Source organism: Oncorhynchus nerka, linkage group LG24 (assembly GCF_034236695.1).
Source record: "Oncorhynchus nerka isolate Pitt River linkage group LG24, Oner_Uvic_2.0, whole genome shotgun sequence".
Classification (NCBI taxonomy): Eukaryota; Metazoa; Chordata; class Actinopteri; order Salmoniformes; family Salmonidae; genus Oncorhynchus; species Oncorhynchus nerka.
Genome location: NC_088419.1, coordinates 27,148,338 through 27,172,882, shown reverse-complemented (window position 1 = coordinate 27,172,882; position 24,545 = coordinate 27,148,338). Strand labels below are relative to the sequence as shown.

General features: G+C 41.7%; 1 protein-coding gene across 2 annotated transcripts in view; it reads left to right on the top strand.

The window, feature by feature from the left end:
• The window catches only part of txlnba (taxilin beta a), a 30,567-nt gene extending 6,491 nt beyond the window's left edge, over positions 1-24,076 (top strand). Inside the window, exons 4-10 of one of the 2 annotated variants that reach the window (XM_065008773.1) lie at positions 516-686; positions 5,778-5,972; positions 18,540-18,659; positions 19,084-19,158; positions 22,336-22,428; positions 22,639-22,734; positions 22,817-24,076. In XM_065008773.1, coding sequence (XP_064864845.1) covers positions 516-686; positions 5,778-5,972; positions 18,540-18,659; positions 19,084-19,158; positions 22,336-22,428; positions 22,639-22,734; positions 22,817-23,728 — 1,662 coding nt within the window. In that variant the 3' untranslated portion in view covers positions 23,729-24,076. Of the gene's footprint in view, positions 1-515; positions 687-5,777; positions 5,973-18,539; positions 18,660-18,970; positions 19,046-19,083; positions 19,159-22,335; positions 22,429-22,638; positions 22,735-22,816 lie in introns of both variants that reach the window. The other variant, XM_029631380.2, reaches the window with a different exon arrangement.
• Positions 24,077-24,545: the final 469 nt, after the last annotated feature.

Genomic DNA, 24,545 nt, shown 5'->3' with positions numbered 1-24,545 from the left:
GAAAGGAAACAAATAAAAGCACACATGAATCAACAGGGAAAACAGAGAGTGCCTAGTGAGATCTTGAAAGTGGTTCAGTCTCGTACCATGATGACCTAAATATTCTGCGCCTCTGGCTGCAAAGGCGAATATGAACGCAAAGGCCGTATTCCATAATAAGACAGCTAGCTGCAACATGGCTCTGTAATTCCTCAACAAGGCAACATCAGGAACACTAGGCATTATGAATAATATTACCAAAGACATCGCCTACCAGTCTGCTTCATGTGTAGTAATTGGACAGTACCTACATATACAGTGCATAGTATCACCAGGAAAAAGAAAGAGACAAACCTAAAGAGATGTTGAGATGAAACAAATATATACCCATCCACCCACCCAGCCATACCAAATCCTCTTAGGACATGTTTTTATTATTTTAGTCAAAAGCAGCTTAGACAGCCCAAGTCTGAACAGAGGGCAGAGGCTGAAAGGCAGTGCAATGTATATGGTACATCTGTCTGCATGGTCCACAGCTGGAGGAGCGGCGAGGGGAGCAGAAGCAGCTGAAGTTCCTTCAGAAGAAGCAGGGCCACATGGGGAAGGAGAGGGACCAGCTCCAGTACGAGCACAGCAGAGCCATCCTGGCCCACAGCAAACTGGAGGGCCTCTGCAAGGAACTCCAGAGGCACAACAAGACCCTCAAGGTGGGTGATAACTGTTCGGCTCCATCACTACACTAATCTACTCGACATTATGGGTTCAAGACCCTGAAGGTGGGTTGATGCTCACTGCTCGGCTCTAAAATAACTCAAGAAATCTGTCATTAATTTTGAAGTTTTCACAGAGGAGATCTTAGTCGCGCAATTTTACATATCTAACTAAGATGTTTGGTGCAGTATTTCTCAGGTGAACAAAATTGGCATGAAAATTAGTTGTCTATCATTGAATGACAACAAACACTTAATTGACGAATCCCTACTGTTGACCAATGACAGATGAAGTTGCGTAGACTTTGGCTCCAAACTTCAGCTTGCCTTGAGAACATTGTTTGTGTGTATGAACAGCCGAAAACCCTTACCATAGACCAAAATGAACAAAAATGCTACAAAATGTTGTCTTAATATACAGTACCAGTCAAATGTTTGGACAGACCTACTCATTCAAGGGTATTTCTTTAATTTTTAATATTTTCTACATTGTAGAATAATAGTGAAGACATCAACACTATGAAATAACATATGTAGGATTTTATATTTGAGATTCTTCAAAGTAGAAAATTCTACTTAACCCCAGTGTCATCTGGCCCAGTGTCATCTGGCCTTCATACCATCATGGCCACCGAATCATCCCCAGTTTACAATTAGCTCTTTCATCCCCCCTACTTTCCCCTGTAACCATTCCCCAGGTCGTTGCTGTAAATGAGAATGTGTTCTCAGTCAACTTACCTGGTAAAATAAGGGTAAAATAATATAAATAAATAAATAAAGCAACCCTTTGCCTTGATGACTGCTTTGCACACTCTTAATATTCTCAACCAGCTTCACATGGAATGCTTTTCCAACAGTCTTGAAGGAGTTCTCATATATGCCGAGCACTTATTGACTGTTTATCCTTCACTCTGCGGTCCAACTCATCCCAAACTTTCTCAATTGAGTTGAGGTCGGGTGATTGTGGAGGCCAGGTCATCTGATGCAGCACTCCATCACTCTCCTTACAGGTCAAATAGCCCTTACACAGCCTGGAGGTGTGTTGGGTCATTGTCCTGTTGAAAGACAAATGATAGTCCCACTAAGTGCAAACTAGATGGGATGGCGTATTGCTGCAGAATGCTGTGGTAGCCATGCTGGTTAAATGTGCCTTGAATTCTAAATAAATCACTGACAGTTTCACCAGCAAAGCACCCCCACACCTCCTCCTTCATGCTTCACGGTGGGAACCACACATGTGGAGATCATCCATTCACCTATTCTGCATCTCATAAAGACACTTCAGTTGGAACCAAAAATCGCAAATTTGGAATAATCAGACCAAAGGACAGACTTCAACCAGTCTAATGTCCATTGCTTGTGTTTCTTGGCCCAAGCAAGTCTCTTCTTCTTATTGGTGTCCTTTAGTAGTGTTTTCTTTGCTGCAATTTGACCATGAAGGCCTGATTCAAGTAGTCTCCTCTGAGAAGTTGATGTTGAGATGTGTCTGTTACTTGAACTATGTGAAGCATTTATTTTGGCTGAAATCTGAGGCCCAGGTAACTCTAATGAACTTATCCTCTGCAGCAGAGGTAACTCTGGGTCTTCTGTTCCTGTGTCGGTCCTCATGAGAGCCAGTCTCATCATAGCGCTTGATGGTTTTTGCGACTGCACTTGAAGAAACGCAAAAATTTCTTGACATTTTCCAGGATTGACTGACCTTCATGTCTTAAAGTAATGATGGACTGTCGTTTCCCTGTCATTATGTTCTTGCCATAATATGGACTTGGTCTTTTTCCAAATATGGCTATCTTCTGTATACCACCCCTACCTTGTCACAACACAACTGATTGTCTCAAAAGCATTAAATTAACTTTTAACAAGGCACACCTGTTATTTGAAATGCATTCCAGGTGATGACCTCATAAAGCTGTTTGAGAGAATGCCAAGAGTGTGCAAAGTTGTCATTTAAAAAATATATATATACTGTATATTTATCTTTATTTAACCAGGTATGCCAGTTGAGAACAAGTTCTCATTTACAACTGCGACCTGGCCAAGATTAAGCAAAGCAGTGCGACACAAACAACAACACAGAGTTACACATGGAATAAACAAACGTACAGTCAATAACACCATAGAAAAGTCTATATACAGTGTGTGCAAATTAAGTAAGATTAGGGAGGTAAGGCAATAAATAGGCCGTAGTGGCGAAATAATTACAATTTATCTATTAAACACTGGAGTGATAGATGTGCAGAAGATGAATGTGCAAGTAGAGATACTGGGGTGCAAAGGAGCAAAACAAATAAATAACAATATGGGGATGAGGTAGTTGGGTGGGCTAATTACAAATGGGCTATGTACAGGTGCAATGATCTGTAAGCTGCTCTGACAGCTGATGCTTAAAGTTAGTGAGGAAGATATGAGTCTCCAGCTTCAGTGATTTTTGCAATTCGTTCCAGTCATTGGCAGCAGACAACTGGAAGGAAAGGTGGCCAGTTGGCTTTGGGGATGACCAGTGAACTATACCTGCTGGAGCGTGTGCTACGGGTGGGTGCTGCTATGGTGACCAGTGAGCTGAAATAAGCTGGGGCTTTACCTATAAAAGACTTATAGATGACCTGGAGCCAGTTGGTTTGGCGACGAATATGAAGCGAGGGCCAGACAACGAGAGCATACAGGTCGCAGTTGTGGGTAGTATATGGGGCTTTGGTGACAAAATGGATGGCACTGTGAAAGACTACATCCAATTTGCTGAGTAGAGTGTTGGAGGCTATTTTGTAAATGACATTGCCGAAGTCAAGGATCGGTAAGATAGTCAGTTTTACGAGGGTATGTTTGGCAGCATGTGTTAAGGATGCTCTGTTGCGAAATAGGAAGCTGATTCTAATTTTGGATTGGAGAGTTTTAATGTGAGTCTGGAAGGAGAGCTTACAGTCTAACCAGACACCTGGGTATTTGTAGTTGTCCACATATTCTAAGTCAGAACCGTCCAGAGTAGTGATAATAGACGGGCGGGCAGGTGCGAGCAACTATCAGTTGAAGAGCATGCATTTAGCTTTACTTGCATTTAAGAGCAGTTGGAGGCCACGGAAGGAGAGTTGTATGGCATTGAAGCTCGTCTGGAGGGTTGTTAACACAGTGTCCAAAGAAGGGCCAGTGTAGGTCATCAAGGCAAAGGGTGGCTACTTTGAAGAATCTCAAATATATTTTGATTTGTTTAACACTTTTTGGTAACAACATGATTTCCTATATGTTATTTCATAGTTTTGATGTCTTCACTATTAATCTACAATGTAGAAAATAGTAAAAAATAAAGAAAAACCATTGAATGAGTAGGTGTGTCCAAACTTTTGACTGGTACTGTATGTACAAACTGTTCCGAACTGTTTCGGATGGGAACCATACGGATGCCTTTAGTGGACTCCAATACACAGCAGGGGAGCAGAGCAACAATCTACCAGCCTCTTACAGTATGTTTAATCAACTGATCTATTGATGTCTCACTGTTGGTAGCTGTGAGTATTGAAACTCAAATAGACTTGATGAGTGAAATAGGACATCAAACGCAGGAGAGAGAAAATGTTACTGTCAATGCTTGTCAACTATACTTACTGTCCACTGTACATTTGATTTTATTTCTTAAACTACTGGTATTTTCATTCTAAAAGTTAGATGGCTAAAGGGGCCACTTCCAAAAGGCCTTGACTCTCTTCCCTGAGTCAGAGTGTTCTCAATGTCAGAGAGTCATAGCTCAATTAGCCCTTACATGCTTGAGTGTCCTGTTACATCTATAAATAATAGATTTGACAAATGTTTAGTCATCCCATTATAAGCAGTTTGTCTGTAAGGTTTCAAAGAAAGTCCATGACCAATAGCACTACCTAATTTGGCCACATGCTTAAGCAAAGGTCACAGGTTTAGCATAATCAAAGATTTATATTGTATTGCCACTGCTGTTAGTCCTCTTAATGTGAAACCTCTTCGGCTAAATCTCCGGTTTTGATTAAGTTTATCCCTTAATTCAGCATCACTGAACCCAGTGTTCACGTATTCTTTGATTCACAGCCAACAGTTATGTACACAGTATGATTAAATGGGCATTTGATTTGTTTATGAATAATTTATAATTCACCCTATTGGTCATTAATGGCATAATGCTCAATGATCTGTAAACAAATGGACCTTTTTCACTGGATCAGTATCCTGTCTATTGTGTACCACTTACACAACCTCTGGGACGTATTTCATCTCCCGTTCTTCTCCCCTGGGGAGGTAATTGGACACCCCGTCTCTCTACACTTGGAGGACCTCTGTTGTCTCTCACTGCCACACTGCGCCGTGTGTGTGTGTTAGTATGTGTGTGATTCACACTCAGGCCTTGGGAGGAGACCCCTCAAACACAGGGCACAGGTGTCGTGGCTCTCTGACAAGAGGGATGGTCTCATTGGTCTTTTGTGGCATCTGCCCTTCGACTATAAATCAAAGGCAAGAGAAAAAGGCTCAGAGGCACAAGCAGAGGATGGGCGCGGCCCTCCCCTGATGGGCTAAAGCTCTAAAGCCTTGACACATCCATCTCTTTCCTTCTAACATCTTCACATTTCAATGTCCATAGGAAATCAGGGTGGAAGCAGAGTTAGGGTTATCATTTGACTATTGGGTATAACCGATTGATATGCAGCAATCATTATGCAAAAATGAACATTGTTAGTACATGCAAAGTAAATCCAAATGTGCCGATTTGAATGGGAATGTGACAGCTGTTGAAAGTGGAACATCATGTCTTGTCATCTGGTAGTCTGAGGAGGAGTGGCGTTAATGTGCTTTGCTACTTCAGTGGTAGGAGCTCTGTCTTTGAGCACTTAGCTGCAGGTTGAATTGAGTTACATTTCCCATGTGGGAGCTTACGCCTGTGTCATTTGTAAAATAAACAGCCATGTCTTAATATAGAAACTCTGGCAATGCTTGGCTTGCTTCTCAGTAAGCTGAGTCTGGAAACTGGCATTTCACAAACCTGACCCCAGCAACTTTATGAGAGGGTTGTGTTGGAGGTTGACTAAAGTCTGAATGTCTCTCTCTCTCCCTCTCCCCCTCCCTCTCCCTCAGGAGGAGACCCTTGCGCGTTGTCGTGAGGATGAGGAGAAGCGCAGAGAGATCACCACTCACTTCCAGAGCACGCTGACAGACATCCAGGCTCAGATCGAGCAGCACAGTAACCGCAACAACAAGCTGTGTTCGGAGAACACCAACCTGGCAGACAAACTCAAACACATCATCAGCCAGTATGAGCAGAGAGAGGAGGTACACGACAGGGACACTTAACCTTACTGTTACATGTCTGTATATCTGTACACCCTCATCCCCGGCCTACTAACCCCATGCATGCAGGCTCCAATCAGAGAGTCATTTGATAACCAAATACATTATTGATGATGATTCATCTACAGGAAATGAACACTTGTATGTAATGTTGAGTGAGATAGCTGTGACAAAAGAGTTGAGTCAGATAAAGACACTCAGAGGCCGCGGGAAGATGTTGTGGGGGTGCTGTCGACGGGGGGGGGCAGATTTTCTCTGCTCTGCTGACTGCTCATACAGGAGTAATAACATCCTAGTGCACAAATGTATTTTTTTTATATACAGTATGCAGCCCCCTCAGCACCCTTACTTCCTGCTGCTATGCTTAAAGCTATTATTGCTTCCTACTCACATCAATACTTAGAGATATAGCCAGCAAGGGCTCCTTATTTGTGCTGTATACATGACAAATTCATACCATTTTTAAGGTTGAATCTCACTCATTGAGTGACACTATAGCATGTACAGTATAATCACAAAAAAACACACTTAATATGAGGGCACGCACTTAATATGTTGTGAAATCTGTTACGAATGTATTGTATTGTAATGTTTTTCAAATGTATAGTAACATTCAAAAGTTTGGACACACCTACTCATTCAAGGGTTTTTCTGTATTTTTACTATTTTCTACATTGTAGAATAATAGTGAAGACATCAAAACTATGAAATAGCACATATGGAATCATGTAGTAACCAAACAAATCAAAACATATTTTATATTTGAGATTCTTCATAGTAGTGACCCTTTACTTAGTAGCAATGCAAATATCATGGTACAGCTGCATAGACACTCAATCATCATGTTACTTCTTAATTGTACGTTTATAAACATAGATATGATGAATAGAATTTAAACTTGTGTCTCATTAAATTAGTGTAGCTAGTTATAGTTGTAAAGGCTTAGCAGATAATAAGAAAAGACTATCAATATTTACCTGGCTAAAAGAGAAGGAATATAATATCTATTGTTTACAGGAAACTCATTCAACAATTTTAGATGGAGTTTTGTGGAAAAAGGACTGGAGGGGGGGGGGGCAAATATACTTCTCCCATGGAGAAACATTTCAAAAGGGGTGATGATATTAATTAACAGTTATTTTGATCCAAATGTGAAAATTGTCCAAACAGATCCTCAAGATAGATGGATGACTTTAAATATGTTATTGGGCCATAAACAGATATGACTTATTAACCTATAAGGTCCATATAATGATGATCCACACTTCTTGAAAATGTACACTACCATTCAAAAGTTTGGGGTCACTTAGAAAGGTCCTTGTTTTTGAAAGAAAATTTAAAAAATTGCCCATTACAATAACATCAAATAGTTCAGAAAATACAGTGTAGACATTGTAAATGACTATCGTAGCTGGAAAAGGCTGTTTTTTAAATTAAATATCTACATATGCCCATAATCATCAAAGGTCACCATGTTCCAATGGCATGTTTAATTTAACCTTTATTTTACTAGGCAAGTCAGTTAAGAACAAATTCTTATTTTCAATGATGGCCTAGGAACAGTGGGTCAACTGCCTTGTTCAGGGGAAGAACGACAGATTTGTACAGGGGTTTGATCTTGCCAACTTTTGGTTACTAGTCCAACGCTCTAACCACTAGGCTACCTTGCCGCCCCACGTTGTGTTAGCTAATCAAAGTTTTTCATTTTAAAAGGCTAATTGATCATTATAAAATCATTTTGCAATTCTGTTAGCACGGCTGAAAACTGTTGTCCTGATTAAAGAAGCAATACAACTGGCCTTCTTTAGACTAGTTGAGTATCTGGAGCATCAGCATTTGTGGGTTCGATTACAGGTTCAAAATAGCAAGAAACAAATAACTTTCTTCTGAAATTCGTCAGTCTTTTCTTGTTCTCAGAAATGAAGGCTATTCCATGCGAGAAATTGCCAAGAAACTGAAGACCCCAAACTTTTGAACACTAGTGTATATAATAATTTATCAACCCTACAAACAAGACTCTATTATTATGGTGGGAGATTATAATACGGTTTTAAATACCTCTATGGACCGTAAAGGAAATCACACTACAAACTATCACTCTCAGGCACTTAAAATTTATTTTGGGATCGGTGTCCCATCCACGGGGCAGTTGAGCTAACATAAGTTTATGTGATTAGCATGAGGTTGTAAGTAACAAGAAATTTCCCAGGACATAGACATATCTGATATTGGCAGAGAGCTTGCATTCTTGTTAATCTAACTGCACTATCCAATTTACAATAGCTATTACAGTAAAATAATACCATGCTATTGTTTGAGGAGAGTGCACAATTTTCAACATGAAAAGTTATTAAAACACAAATTAGGCAGATTTGGGCAGTCTTGACACAAAACTTTGAACAGAAATGCAATGGTTCATTGGATCAGTCTTAAATGTTGCACAAACACTGTTGCCATCTAGAATATACATTGCATCTGGGCTGGAATAATACATTATGTTCTTTCTCTTGCATTTCAAAGATGATGTTACAAAATAATTTAAAGAACGGTTGGTTTTTTCATTGTATTATCTTTTACCAGATATATTGTGTTATATTCTGTTACATTCCTTTTACAATTCCACAAACTTCAAAGTGTTTCCTTTCAAATAGTACCAAGAATATGCATATCCTTGCTTTAGGGCTTGAGCTACAGGCAGTTAGATTTGGCTTTGTCATTTTAGGTAAAAATTGAGAAAAAGGGTCAAATCCTTAAAAGGTTTCTAAGGAAATCAGATATACATGGCGAAGGCTTAATCAAGCTAGTTGTCTTGATTACTTTCTTATGTCATTCTCTCTGGCACCAAAAGTTTAAAAAGTGTTGATATGGGACAGAGTGCAGTAGGACCATCACATAATTGCATATTACTCTATTACTCTCATATTACTCTTACAGAATTTCCACGTTGGCGAGGATATTGTAAATTTAATCACAGCCTACTGGATGACCATTTGTTTTGAACTAGGACAGAATAATTTATAACTGACTAACAGTAAAGATAGATAGCAATAAAAACTGTATCATTGAGGCGCAGAGTAAGTTAGAGGAAAAACAGAAATAAATGGAGGAACTTTATTCAAGAAATATCCAGTGTAATATATTATGAAAAATAAGGGGAACTGGATGGAATATGGGGATAAATGCACAAAATAATTTTTCAATCTTCAACATAGAAATGCTACCAAAAACACTTTACTGAAACTTACAATGGTTCACAGAACAATATTTTGAAAGAGAAAGTAAAGTACTTTAAGTGTATGTTTTTGTTTCAGTCTCCTCCCTCCACTAACCGAAGCTAATTGTACGGATTTTTTTCTTATTAATAATGTTAAATTAACATCTGTTCAGAAAGACTCATGTGAAGGCCAAATTACAGAGGAGGAACTTCTTGATGCAATTAAAGACTTTATGTCCGGGAAAACTCCAGGGCTGGATGGCATACCAGTGGAGGTATACTTTTTTTATATACTCAAATGACAATTATTAGCATGTTATAACCACTCCTATATAAATGGTAGTTTATACGACATTCAACAAGGTCTGATTTCATTATTACTGAAACAGGATCCAATTAGTATATATAAAACTCCAGTCCATTTAAAAAATTGGAGGCCTCTTACACTTCAGTGTTGTGATGCAAACATTTTGCTAAATGCTTAGCGCATAGAATTAAAATGGTTTTGTTAGATATTATTCATCCTAATCAGACAGGTTTTTACATGGACGATACGTTGGAGATAATATAAGACAATAACTGGAGACAATAGAACACGATGAAATATCTGGGAAACCAGGCCTGGTTTTCATTGCTGAAAAAGCTTTTGATAAAGTACGACTTGAGTTTATATATAAATGCCTGGAATATTTTCATTTTGGAGAATCTCTTATAAAATGGGTTAAAGTTAGGTATAGTAACCCTAGGTGTAAAATAGTAAATAGTGGCTCCATCTCAGAAAGTTTTAAACTGTCAAGAGGAGTAAAACAAGGTTGCCCATTATTGGCATATTTATTTATTTTTGCCATCTAAATGTTAGCTGTTAAAATTAGATCCAACAATAATATTAAGGGATCAAAAATCCACAATTTGAATCTCTCCACAGCCTCATAGAGGATCTAGATACTTTTTCAAACCTCTCTGGATTAAAACCAAATTATGGTAAGTGTACTATATTACGTATTGGATCACAAAAAATGCTACCTATACATTACCGTGTAGTTTACCAATTTAATGGTCTGAAGGGGATGTGGACATACTCGGTATACATATCACAAAAGAAAGAAAGGATCTCACTACAATCAATTTTAATATAAAGTCAGCAAAAATAGATATGATCTTGCTACCATGGAAATGAAAATACCTGTCTATTTATGGAAAAATCACCCTGATTAATTCTTTAGTCATTTCACAGTTTACCTATTTGCTTATGGTTTTGCCTACACCTAGAGACCTGCTTTTTAAATTATATGAGCAAAAAATATTCAATTTTATTTGGAATTGCAATCCAGACAAAATTTAAATATGAATTCAGAAGGCAGAAATTATTAAATATTAAAGCATTAGACCACTCACTAAAGGCATCAGTCATGCAAAAGTTATACTTAAATCCAAAATGGTTCTCTAGTAAATTAGTAAGAATGTCTCACCCTGTCACATGCCCTCTCGGGCCTCTAGGTCACATGGCTGCTCGTTAGGGTGCAAACCTGTCACCAGCATTAGGGGCATAATGACACTCACCTGGACTCCATCACCTCCTTGATTACCTGCCCTATACAGTGGGGAGAACAAGTATTTGATACACTGCCGATTTTACAGGTTTTCCTACTTACAAAGCATGTAGAGGTCTGTAATTTTTATCATAGGTACACTTCAACAATAATCCAGAAAATCACATTGTATGATTTTTAATTCATTAATTTGCATTTTATTGCATGACATAAGTATTTGATACAACAGAAAAGCAGAACTTATGCCTCCTGGGTGGCGCAGTGGTTAAGGGCGCTGTACTGCAACGCCAGCAGACTCTGGGTTCACGCCCAGGCTCTGTCGTAACCGGCCACGGCCGGGAGGTCCGTGGGGCAAGGCACAATTGGCCTAGCGTCGTCCGGGTTAGGGAGGGTTTGGCCGGTAGGGATATACTTGTCTCATCGCGCACCAGCGACTCCTGTGGCAGGCCGGGTGCAGTGTGCGCTAACCAAGGTTGCCAGGTGCACAGTGTTTCCTCCGACACATTGGTGCGGCTGGCTTCCGGGTTGGATGCGCACTGTGTTAAGAAGCAGTGCGGCTTGGTTGGGTTGTGTATCGGAGGACGTATGACTTTCAACCTTCGTCTCTCCTGAGCCTGTACGGGATTGGGGAGAAAAAAGGGGTACAATTCAAAAAAAGAAAAGCAGAACTTAATATTTGGTACAGAAACCTTTGTTTGCAATTACAGAGATCATACGTTTCCTGTAGTTCTTGACCAGGTTTGCACATGGGCAGGGATTTTGGCCCACTCCATGCAGACCTTCTCCAGATCCTTCTGGGGCTGTCGCTGGGTAATACGAACTTTCAGCTCCCTCCAAAGATGTTCTATTGGGTTCAGGTCTGGAGACTGGCTAGGCCACTCCAGGACCTTGAGATGCTTCTTACGGAGCCACTCCTTAGTTGCCCTGGCTGTGTGTTTCGGGTCGTTGTCATGCTGGAAGACCCAGCCACGACCCATCTTTAATGCTCTTACTGAGGGGAGTTGTTGGCCAAGATCTCGCGATACATGGCCCCATCCACCCTCCTTCAATACGGTGCAGTCGACCTGTCCCCTTTGCAGAAAAGCATCCCCAAAGAATGATGTTTCCACCCCCATGTTTCACGGTTGGGATGGTTTTCTTGGGGTTGTACTCATCCTTCTTCTTCCTCCAAACACAGCAAGTGGAGTTTAGACCAAAAAGCTCTATTTTTGTCTCATCAGACCACATGACCATCTCCCATTCCTCCTCTGGATCATCCAGATGGTCATTGGCAAACTTCAGACGGACCTGGACATGCGCTGGCTCGAGCAGGGGGACCTTGCGTGCGCTGCAGGATTTTAATCCATGACGGCGTAGTGTGTTACTAATGGTTTTCTTTGAGGCTGTGGTCCCAGCTCTCTTCAGGTCATTGACCAGGTCATGCCGTGTAGTTCTGGGCTGATCACTCACCTTCCTCATGGTCATTGATGCCCCATGAGGTGAGATCTTGCATGGAGCCCCAGACCGAGGGAGATTGACCGTCATCTTGAACTTCTTCCATTTTCTAATAATTACGCCAACAGTTGCTGCCTTCTCACCAAGCTGCTTGCCTATTGTCCTGTAGCCCATCCCAGCCTTGTGCAGGTCTACAATTTTATCCCTGATGTCCTTACACAGCTCCCTGGTCTTGGCCATTGTGGAGAGGTTGGAGTCTGTTTGATTGAGTGTGTGGACAGGTTTCTTTTATACGAGTTCAAACAGGTGCAGTTAATACCGGTAATGAGTGGGGAGCAGGAGGGTTTCTTAAAGAAAAACTGAATTCTTACTGGTTGGTAGGTGATCAAATACTTATGTCATGCAATAAAATGCAAATGAATTACTTAAAAATCATACAATGTGATTTTCTGGATTTTTGTTTTAGATTCCGTCTCTCACAGTTGAAGTGTACCTATGATAAAAAAAAATTACAGACCTATACACGCTTTGTAAGTAGGAAAACCTGCAAAATCGGCAGTGTATCAAATACTTGTTCTCCCCACTGTATATGTCACTCCCTTTGGTTTCATTCCCAGTCGTTATTGTTGTTGTTGTTTCTGTTCCTGTTTCATGTCGGTGCGCTGTTTGTGTTTCTTGTTTTCTTAATTAATTAATTAAATGCTTTCACTCCTTGAACTTGCATCTCAGCGCACTCGTTACACACCACATGTTTCAAGAATGGCCATTATCCCTTTATTCAGATTACAACCGCTCACTTTCGGTTATTTGAAAACATCTCCAAAATATCGTTATTTTTTAAACAAGCCATAGAAAGTTGGTTGCAATTTCAGTTTAATCCACCTGAAGAGTCAGAACAAATAATATAACAAATATTGTGGTTAAACTCAAATATACTAATTGATAAAACACCTTTATTTTGTTATTTTATTTTGTTACTGTCGATGTGTAGCTCGTTTTTGGTCACAGGTCCAGGAATGGCTGAAGAATTGCAATACTTACCTAGTGCTAACGCTGCAGATAGCAGTACTTGGTGATTTGAAAAGTCATAGTCAATCGATCAATAATATAATAATTATTTTAACAAAATGTTTATCTTTAATTTACAATCTTCAGAAACTATGAGAATAGAAAGGTTCAGTACTTTGTGAAGCATCACAGCACAATTGGAAAATATATGGCAAATAGAAATCGCACTGGGTGGACCTCAGAAATAGAGGAAGGCCAGGACTAAAAACAAACAAAATAGAACTATTGTCAAATAGATTGTGTCTATAAAATGTGTATAGTATGTATATAGTATGTATATGCTGGAAGTAGAAGGCTGCGTGTTATTGTTTATTAGATTACTCCAATTGGGGGAGCGGTGGTTGGGTTTACAGGGAATAAAAAAGGAAGGTATATTCCAAAAAATGTGTATATATGTACATATGTATGTGTATATATATGTATATATATGTGTATATGTATGAATGTTTATATATATATGTGGGTATGTGCATGTACAGTTGAAGTCGGAAGTTGTCATACACTTAGGTTGGAGTCATTAAAACTTGTTTTTCAACTCCTCCACAAATTACTTGTTAACAAACTGTAGTTTTGGAAAGACAGCTGGGACATCTACTTTGGGTATGACACAAGTAATTTTATCAACAATTGTTTACAGACAGATTATTTCACTTATAATTCACTGTATCACAATTCCAGTGGGACAGAAGTACCTACACTAAGTTGACTGTGCCTTTAAACAGCTTGGAAAATTCCAGAAAATGATGCCATGGCTTTAGAAGCTTCTGATAGGCCAATTGACATCATTTGAGTGAATTGGAGGTGTACCTGTGGATGTTTTCCAAGGCCTACCTTCAAACTCAGTGCCTCTTTGCTTGACATCATGGGAAAATCAAAAGAAATCAGCCAAGACCTCAGAAAAAACTGTAGACCTTCACAAGTCTGGTTCATCCTTGGGAGCAATTTCCAAACGCCTGAAGGTACCACGTTCATCCGTACAAAAAATAGTACGCAAGTATTAACACCATCAGACAGCCGTCATACCGCTCAGAAAGGAGACGCGATCTGTCTCCTAGAGATTAACGTACTTTGGTGCGAAAAGTGCAGATCAATCCCAGAACAACAGCAAAGGACATTGTGAAGATGCTGGAGGAAACAGGCACAAAAGTATCTCTATCCACAGTAAAACGATTCCTATATCGACATAACCTGAAAGGCCGCTCAGCAAGGAAGACGTCACTGCTCAAAAACCGTGATTAAAAAAGCCAGACTACAGTTTGCAACTGCACATGGGGACAAAGATCAAACTTTTTGGAGAAATGGTAAGTAGGAGTGGTATACAGAAGATAGCCCTATTTGGTAAAAGACCAAGTCCATATTATGGCAAATAGTCCATCATTACTTTAAGACATGAAGTCAATCCGGAAAATATCAAGAACTTTGAAAGTTTCTTCAAGTGCAGTCGCAAAAACCATCAAGTGCTATGATGAAACTGACTCTCAAGAGGACCTTCACAGGAAAGGAAGATGCAGAGTTACCTCTGCTGCTGATGATAGGCTCATTCGATTTACCAGCCTCAGAAATGGCAGCCCAAATAAATGCTTCACAGAGTTCAAGTAATAGACACATCAATATCAACTGTTCAGAGGAGACTGTGTGAATCAGGCCTTCATGGTCGAATTGCTGCAAAGAAAACACTACTAAAGGACACCAATAAGAAGAAGAGACTTGCTTGGGCGAAGAAACACAAGCAATGGACATTAGACCAGTGGAAATCTGTCTTTAGGTCTGAAGAGTCCAAATTTTTGATTTTTGGTTCCAACCACCATGTCTTTGTGAGACGCAGAGTAGGTGAACAGATGATCTCTGCATGTGTGGTTCCCACCGTGAAGCAAGAAGGAGGAGGTGTGAAGGTGTGGGTGTGCTTTGCTGGTCACACTGTCAGTGATTTTATCAGACCTCAGGATAAGCCCTAGATGCAGACAGTTCAAAGTAATAAAAGTTTATTACAAAAACAGGGGGCAGGCATATGACAGGTCAACTATCAAACCTCAGGATAAGACCCAGATGCAGACAGTTCGGAGCAACAGAAGTTTATTACAAAAACAGGGGGCAGGCAAAGGACAGGCCAATGGCAGGCAGAGGTCAGTAATCCAGGGCAGTGTCACAAGGTACAGAACAGCAGGCAGGCTCAGGGTCAGGACAGGCAGAATGGTAAAAACCGGGAAAACGAGAACTGGAGTACGGGAAAACCGCTGGTAGGCTTGACAAGCCAATACGAACTGGCAACAGACAAACAGAGAGCACAGGTATGAATATACAGGGGATAATGGAGCAAATGGGCGACACCTGGAGGGGTTGGAGACAACCACAAAGACAGGTGAAACAGATCAAGGTTTGTCAGATTTATTTAGAATTCAAGGCACACTTAATCAGCATGGCTACCACAGTATTCTGCAGAGATACGCCATCCCATCTGGGTTGCGCTTAGTGTGACTATTTGTTTTTCAGCAGGACAATGACCCAAAACACACCTCCAGGCTGTGTAAAGGCTATTTAACCAAGAAAGAGAGTGATGCAGTGCTGCATCAGATGACCTGGTCTCCTCAATCACCCGACCTCAACCCAAATTAGATGGTTTGGGTTGAGTTGGACCGCAGAGTGAAGGAAAAGCAGCCAACAAGTGCTCAGGATGTGTGGGAACTCCTTCAAAAGCATTCCTCATGAAGCTGGTTGAGAGAATGCCAAGAGTGTGAAAAGCTGTCATCAAGGCAAAGGGTGGCTACTGAAGAATCTCAAATATATTTTGATTTGATTAACACCTTTTTGATTAATTTGTGTTATTTCATGATGTCTTCAATATTATTCTACAATGTAGAAAATAGTACAAAAAAAGAAAAACCCTTGAATGAGTAGGTGTGTCCAAACTTTTGATTGGTACTGTATAACTGCCTTAATTTGGACCTTAGGAAGAGTAGCTGCTGCCTTGGCAGCAGTTAATGGGGATCCATAATAAATACAATACAGGACAAGCTGCTGCTGCTGCTTTTGCTGCTCACATACACAGCTGGGAATGGTGTATAAAAATCATCATGATTTAAATGTCCTATTTATTTGTTGTTGCTTTTTTACTGGTGGAGTTTCTAGTAATTTGTCTCAAGTGCCATCTGCTGGTTGTAGTCAGCATAAACACTTAAGAGGCAGCGTGCCAGAAAGAGATGTGATTATTTGACATCCAAATAACATTTAATGTGTCCTATTAAAATAAGTGATTAGAACCACACATTGCAATGACGAACAAGCCATTCTGACATCAGCAGTTGCATAAAATGGACACAAGTTGACATTTGATAGTTGGCTAAATGCTGAGATGGATTCATTTCCAGATGGACATTAAATGTTCTCCTTTTGGCAGAGAAATTGTGAATTATTCCACACTGTGTACACATATGACTATTTGCCATAGTAAAGAAAATACACTGAACAAAAATATAAATGCAACATGTAAAGTGTTGGTCCCATGTTTCATGAGCTGAAAAAATATATCCCATAATTGCTCCATACACACAAAAAGCTTATTTCTTATTTATGTCCCTGTTAATGGGCATTTATCCTTTGACAAAATAATCCATCCACCTGACAGGTGTGGCATATCAAGAAGCTGATTAAAACAGCATGATCATTACACAGGTGCACCTTGTGCTAGGGACAATAAAAGGCCACTTTAAAATGTGCAGTTTTGTCACAACACAATGCCACAGCGCTGGTTTCAAGTTTTGAGGGAATGTGCAATTGGCATGCTGACTGCAAGAATGTCCACCAGCGCTGTTGCCAGAGAATTTTATGTTAATTTCTCTACCCTGCCTCCCGGGTGGTGCAGTGGTCTAAGGCACTGCATCACAGTGCTAGCTGTGCCACCAGAGATTCTGGGTTTGAGCCCAGGCTCTGTTGCAGCTGGCCGCAACCGTGAGGCCCATGGGGCGGTGCACAATTGGCCCAGCTACGTCTGGGTTAGGGAGGGTTTGGCCGGCAGGGATATCCTTGTCTCATTGCGCACTAGCGACTCCTGTGTTGGGCTGGGCACAGTGCACACTGACCAGGTCGACAGGTGTACGGTGTTTCCTCTGACACATTGGTGCGGCTGGCTTCCGGGTTGGATGTGCATTGTGTCAAGAAGCAGTGTGGCTAGGTTGGGTCGTGTTTTTGAGGACGTATGGCTCTCGACCTTCGCCTCTCCCGAGTCTGTACAGGAGTTGCAGCGATGAGACAAGACTGTAACTACCAATTGGATAGCATGAAATTGGGGGAAAAAAATATAACAAATCTCTACCCTAAGCTGCCTCCAATGTTGTTTTAGAAAATTTGGAAGTACGTCCATCCGGCCTCACAACTGCAGACCACATGTAACTATACCAGCCCAGGACCTCCACATCCGGCTTCTTCACCTGTGGGATTGTCTGAGGGGGTTGTGGAGGGGAGCTGAAGAGTATTTCTGTCTGTAATAAAACCCCTTTGTGGGGAAAAACTCATTCTGATTGGCTGGGCCTGGCTCCCCAATGGGTGGGCCTGAATACCAAGTGATCCCCCATGGCTGCACCCCTGCATACTCATGTGAAGTCCATAGATTAGGGCCTAATTTATTCATTTGAATTGACTGATTTCCTTATATGAACTGTAACTCAGTCACATTTTTGAAATTGTTATATTTTTGTGCAGTATAGATTAGTCTCATGCGTAAAAATAAATAATATCTATAGAAACAATTGTTTATCCCAATTGAACTAATCTGGGGTCAGTTTTATTATCAGAATTTGTGCCCTGATAATAATAATCCCTTTATGAGAGGGTTGTATGAAAAAGTATGAAAATATATGCACTCACTACTGTAAGTCTCTCTGGATAAGAGTGTCTGCTAAAATGACAAATGTAAATGTAATCCTGAAAAAGACAATACTTAAAAAATATAGATAAAGCTTTTGCATTTGTCCTCCTGTTAATTGTGAAACTGTAATTCAAGTCCCAGGTTTTATGAGTTCTCCACCCACTATTTTGTCTGTTTTCTCAGGCATCATAAAACGTGTCTGAACTTTCCAATGAAATACTGTGCGCAAACAACAATGGCCTTAATTACTTTTCAAGGCACATGTTAATGACAATTTCTCATAGACAGACAGGATGGCAGTGGTGGTTTTAGAGAAATGTATCCTAATGGATGGATTCATAACCTGTACAGAATGTCTTAGAAGCCCTTCTTAAAACTAAGTGTCTAATCTAGTGAGTCATCTCACCTTGTCTATCACTCAGAGCTTGGAGAAGATCTTCAAGCACCACGACCTGCAGCAGAAGCTGTCTGATACCAAACTGGAGCAAGCTAATGCACAGCTGCAGGAGGCCGAGGAGAAGCACAAGAGAGAAAAGGAATACGTGAGTCACTGTACTTACATTTGTCATTTAGCAGACGCTGTTAGCCAGAGCAAGTGCATACATTTTCAGACGGGTCCCCCATGGGGATCAAACCCACAATGCTGGCATTTCAAGTGCAATGTGCTACCAACTGAGCCACACAGGAGCACAACTTTTACTGACCTTACCCACAAAGTACTGTAAAGCAATGTAAATATAGTTGAGTAACTTTTGTCTAATAAACGGTATTAAGTTTAAAACCAATCATGTTTGTTGTGCATTTGATGCTCACAGAAATGAGTATTGTAACCATCCACTGTCTCTGTTGTTAGCTACTTAGGGAGGCAATTGACAAAACAAAGAAATGCTACACATTGAAGGAGCAAGAGTTGCAGTTGAAGAAAAAGGTAAATTTGTGCTTTACGTGTGTTTTGTTTTTAACCAGTTACTGGTACATGCAGCTGAGTGGAAACTACAAGCTAAACTTCTGAGAGAGCAGGAGACTGTCATGCAGGCTCAGGTGAATATATCCAATGTGGTGCCAAACACCCTTATTCACTACATTTATTTCAGGGCTAAGTCTATTAAAGGCAAGTCCAATCCTACCATTAAGGTCCTCTGGATTGCTCCATGTGTGTTAAAGACAATATTTCAGCATATACTGCATTAAGTTAATTTGGATCTATAGTAATGGTTTTCAATATCCTCTCCATGGCAAAAGTGACCATCAAAAATGAGATTCTCCTCTCATAACTAGGCTATATGGCTTGATGTACTTGGTACTTGATATGAAAGGAAAATGTGTCAGCTGTACTATACAGAGCAGCCATAATTCCCATGATAGCAGCAGGCAAGAGAAACTCCTCTTCCTGAAACAACAGGATGACACAGCATCATGGGAATATTAAAAAATGTGATGCAATGCCACACAGTACCACATACTCCAGTGTCATTGATCATTCAATTATAAAATTATGAACCAATTGCAATTGCTATGTTTATTGGATATGGCACAATTATTGTATGGTGCAAGCAAATTATACAATGAAATTAGTTGGTCTGACGCACAAAGATAAATGCTTCCCTGCTGGATTCAGAAATTATAGCTGACAGTTGATATGGTTATAATTAATTGCAGAGAAACCTTGCCATTATTTAAAGCCTTGTGTTTTCTCAGTAGAAACATTACCCTGACTCCCAAATGACAAAGTAACAATAAAACAAATTATGTTAATACTGCATTTCAGTACCTATATTTACATTTACATTTAAGTCATTTAGCAGACGCTCTTATCCAGAGCGACTTACAAATTGGTGCATTCACCTTATGACATCCAGTGGAACAGTAGTGCATCTAAATCTTTTAGGGGGTGAGAGGGATTACTTTATCCTATCCTAGGTATTCCTTAAAGAGGTGGGGTTTCAGGTGTCTCCGGAAGGTGGTGATTGACTCCGCTGTCCTGGCGTCGTGAGGGAGTTTGTTCCACCATTGGGGGGCCAGAGCAGCGAACAGTTTTGACTGGGCTGAGCGGGAACTGTACTTCCTCAGTGGTAGGGAGACGAGCAGGCCAGAGGTGGATGAACGCAGTGCCCTTGTTTGGGTGTAGGGCCTGATCAGAGCCTGGAGGTACTGAGGTGCCGTTCCCCTCACAGCTCCGTAGGCAAGCACCATGGTCTTGTAGCGGATGCGAGCTTCAACTGGAAGCCAGTGGAGAGAGCGGAGGAGGCGGGGTAACGTGAGAGAACTTGGGAAGGTTGAACACCAGACGGGCTGCGGCGTTCTGGATGAGTTGTAGGGTTTAATGGCACAGGCAGGGAGCCCAGCCAACAGCGAGTTGCAGTAATCCAGATGGGAGATGACAAGTGCCTGGATTAGGACCTGCGCCGCTTCCTGTGTGAGGCAGGGTCGTACTCTGCGGATGTTGTAGAGCATGAACCTACAGGAACGGGCCACCGCCTTGATGTTAGTTGAGAACGACAGGGTGTTGTCCAGGATCACGCCAAGGTTCTTAGCGCTCTGGGAGGAGGACACAATGGAGTTGTCAACCGTGATGGCGAGATCATGGAACGGGCAGTCCTTCCCGGGAGGAAGAGCAGCTCCGTCTTGCCGAGGTTCAGCTTGAGGTGGTGATCCGTCATCCACACTGATATGTCTGCCAGACATGCAGAGATGCGATTCGCCACCTGGTCATCAGAAGGGGGAAAGGAGAAGATTAATTGTGTGTCGTCTGCATAGCAATGATAGGAGAGACCATGTGAGGTTATGACAGAGCCAAGTGACTTGGTGTATAGCGAGAATAGGAGAGGGCCTAGAACAGAGCCCTGGGGGACACCAGTGGTGAGAGCACGTGGTGTGGAGACGGATTCTCGCCATGCCACCTGGTAGGAGCGACCTGTCAGGTAGGACGCAATCCAAGCGTGGGCCGCGCCGGAGATGCCCAACTCATAACACAATGCGAGACCCAGATGCAGACACAGGAGGCAGATGATGCAGACACAGGAGGCAGAATTTATTAATGCAATAGGGGAAGACAAGAGAATGGTCGTGGACAGGCAAAAAGGTCAAAACCAGTTCAGAGTCCAAAAGGTACCGAAGGGCAGGCAGAATAAAGGTCAGGGCAGGCAGGCTGGAAAGTAGTCCAGAGTCAGGCAGGGGTCAAAACCAGGAAGACTATCAAAGGAGAATAGTAAAAGGAGTATGGGAAAAACACACTGTTTGACTTGACTAACATACACGACAAACTGGCACAGAGAGACAGGAAAAATAGGGATAAATATACTGGGGGAAATAAGCGACACCTGGAGGGGGTGGAAACAATCACAGGAACAGGTGAAACAGATCAGGGCATGACAATATGTTTCATCATGTATTTGTACCAGGCCATGTCATATTTCCAATCCAATTAACTAGGAATGTCAACCTTATTTGTCTCTACGATACCAGGCGTAGATTTAGATCACACAAGGAAACGGCCAAAGCAGTGCAGCCAGCAAGAAGAATCTGTTAGAAAGACGTGAGGCAGAAACGGATCTGTATCAAGTGAGCTTTTCTGAAATACAACACATAACCAAGCAAATGCCTTTCCTCTTTAATAGTGCATGTCAAATCAGTTGTTTTTCAAATAAAGACAGTTGATCTCAACGGGGTGGCTAGCAGATAGACAGGTTTGAATACGGGAGACTGGCGGTGTGTGCGATGTGGTTTCCCCTGAGGGCCTCCGGAGATTAGCCTGTTAACTCTAGCTGGACCGACTGCCACTGAAAAATGTATAGAGCTCCTCATTAACATAGCTCTGCCAACACTGAGCAGAGGACTGCTAAAGGGAAGCCCAGGGAGGCCGCCTGGCCAGCTGAGTGTAGAGCATTCACGCCGAGGGCCCTAGGACTTGGAATAAAATGCTCTGTAATTAGGCCCTGAAGCAATGAAGAAACCAGGCAAGGCATACCAACAATGCATGGCCTTGTTTGTAAGGGAAAATATACATATTTGAGTCAGTCGTGGATGACTAAATGTTTGGTGAAAATGGCTGGCTCTTCCTCTCACCACATCTCATCTCGTATAACAAATTTGTTTCTGGGTCAAATAAGGTTCAAAGCATAGATCTGATTGTTCATGAGGTGAATAGATGCATATGAATGCTACATGTGAAATCAATATCTGGAGTTCTCTCCTGACTGTCCCTCTGTTTTTCTGCAGCTTGCTCTGTACTCCCAGAAGTTTGAAGAGTTCCAGACTACGTTGTCTAAGAGCAACGATGTGTACGCCAGCTTCAAAAATGAAATGGAGAAGGTATGTGGCATCCTTAAAATAAAATCATCCTTCCTTTAAATATACTGTTTATTTTTAGGGCCAAGTGCATGGAGGTAATATAAGGTCGACATAAATCTGAAATGAGAAAACAGCTTTATGTTGGAGGGACTGTTTTCTATATTAATCATATTCTGAATGATGGTTACATTTTCAGATACGTTTTAACCCAACAAACATTTTGCTTCATAGATGACAAAGAAGATGAAAAAACTTGATAAAGAGTCGAATGTTTGGAAGACCAGATTTGAGAGCACTAACAAGGCTCTCTCGGAGATGATTGAAGAGGTAAATACTCATCTATAACACATGCAATAGTGTTAGACTTTAATCAAATGTGCTACAACAAGTTAGACTCTCTTTTCCACAGAGGAATGTGAAGGAGAATGAGTATGAGATGTTCGTCGTGAAGATTGACAAGCTGGAGAGGCTCTGCCGAGCACTCCAGGATGAGAGGAAGATCCTGTACTCCAAGATCAAAGGCATTCGCCAAACGCCTGACGCCACAGAGGGGACACCCAAGGTCGAGACACAGGAGGTGGCCACTGAACCAGTCCACAGCCTCATGGACATAGTTGAGGAGCCAGAGATGACAGAGGAGATGGCCCGTCTGAGGGCTGAGCAGAACAGGCTGGCGGAGTTCGCAGCCTCCCTACTGGCCCCGTCTACAGGAGACGATGATGACGATGACTCTGACAGTGAGGAAGAGCCAGAGTCTACAGAACCTGCTGAGGCCCAGAAGATCCCTGAACCAACAAAGGCCCCAGTACAAGTAGTGGTAGAGGCACCAGCACATGCAGAGGAACCAGAACCAACATATGCAGATGCACCAGTGCAGGCTCCAGCACAGGTAGAGGCACTAGCGCAGGCTCCAGCACAAGTAGAGGCACCAGCACAGGATCCAGCACAAGTAGAGGCACCAGCACAGGCTCCAGCACAGGCTCCAGCACAAGTAGAGGATCCAGCAGAGGCACCAGCACAGGCTCCAGCACAAGTAGAGGCACCAGTACAGGCTCCAACACAGGTAGAGGCTCCAGCACAGGTGGAGGCTCCAGCACAGGCAGAGGCACCAGCACAAGCTCCAGCACAGGCTCCAGCACAAGTAGAGGTACCAGCACAGGCTCCAGCACAGGCTCCAGCACAAGTAGAGGTACCAGCACAGGTGGAGGCACCAGCACAGGCAGAGATGGCTGCCCCAGTCCAGCCAGAGACCCCAAAACAGCCACAGCCCTCCGCCAAGAAGCAGACGCCAAAAAAGGAGAATGCAAATAAGACTAGCTGAACCGACGAATGTGTCATTTTGTGAGCGCTAGAACTATAGTCCCTGTGCCTCGTGTTATGGTTGAGTTGAGATATCCAATCCAGCTTGGTTTGTCTATATACTGTTTTATCTGAAGTGGTGTGCAGTAAAAGTATGTTTAAATCGTATACCAGATGAGGACAGACAGAGATTTACTGCATAACCAAAGAATAGGTAGAAAGGTTATTCAGGACAATGCACCCTCAAAACTTTCCAATACCGAATGTTGCCTTGCGCAAACAGCATCAGAACAGTCACTGTCTTTTTTGACTTTTTCCATCTGAACCCCTATAATGTAACTTCAATAAATATCTAATTGTAGACTATGTAGACATGCCTGTGCTCTTTGGAATGTATTGCTTAGACCCATCACACTGTTTTACGCAATATACATCTCATATCCAACCTTATATGACCAAATATTGGAAGATGGACCCATATATCTAGATAAAGGCCTGATATTGAATCCAAGTCCCTTTTTATTTTGACTCGTGTCTTATCTATATGGATTGTTAACTATTTGCTTAAAAGTTAACTGGCCAGTCATTCACAATGATTTAGAGATGGATCCTTACAGTAGTTTCCATGGCAACACTCCCCCCATCCGGTGCACATTTCCTTTTTTAACACAATCTGTATCAGACAGTCTCTATCCACAAAGTGGGTTGTTCTGGCTTGGCCGTGGTCGGTCTGTGTTCTGGCAAAATAACTGAGTTACACAAACTCTCCTCCACCAAGGACACAACAGGACATTAGACTGACAGGCACTGAGTCGCCATAGCAACGCCATCTGCGAATC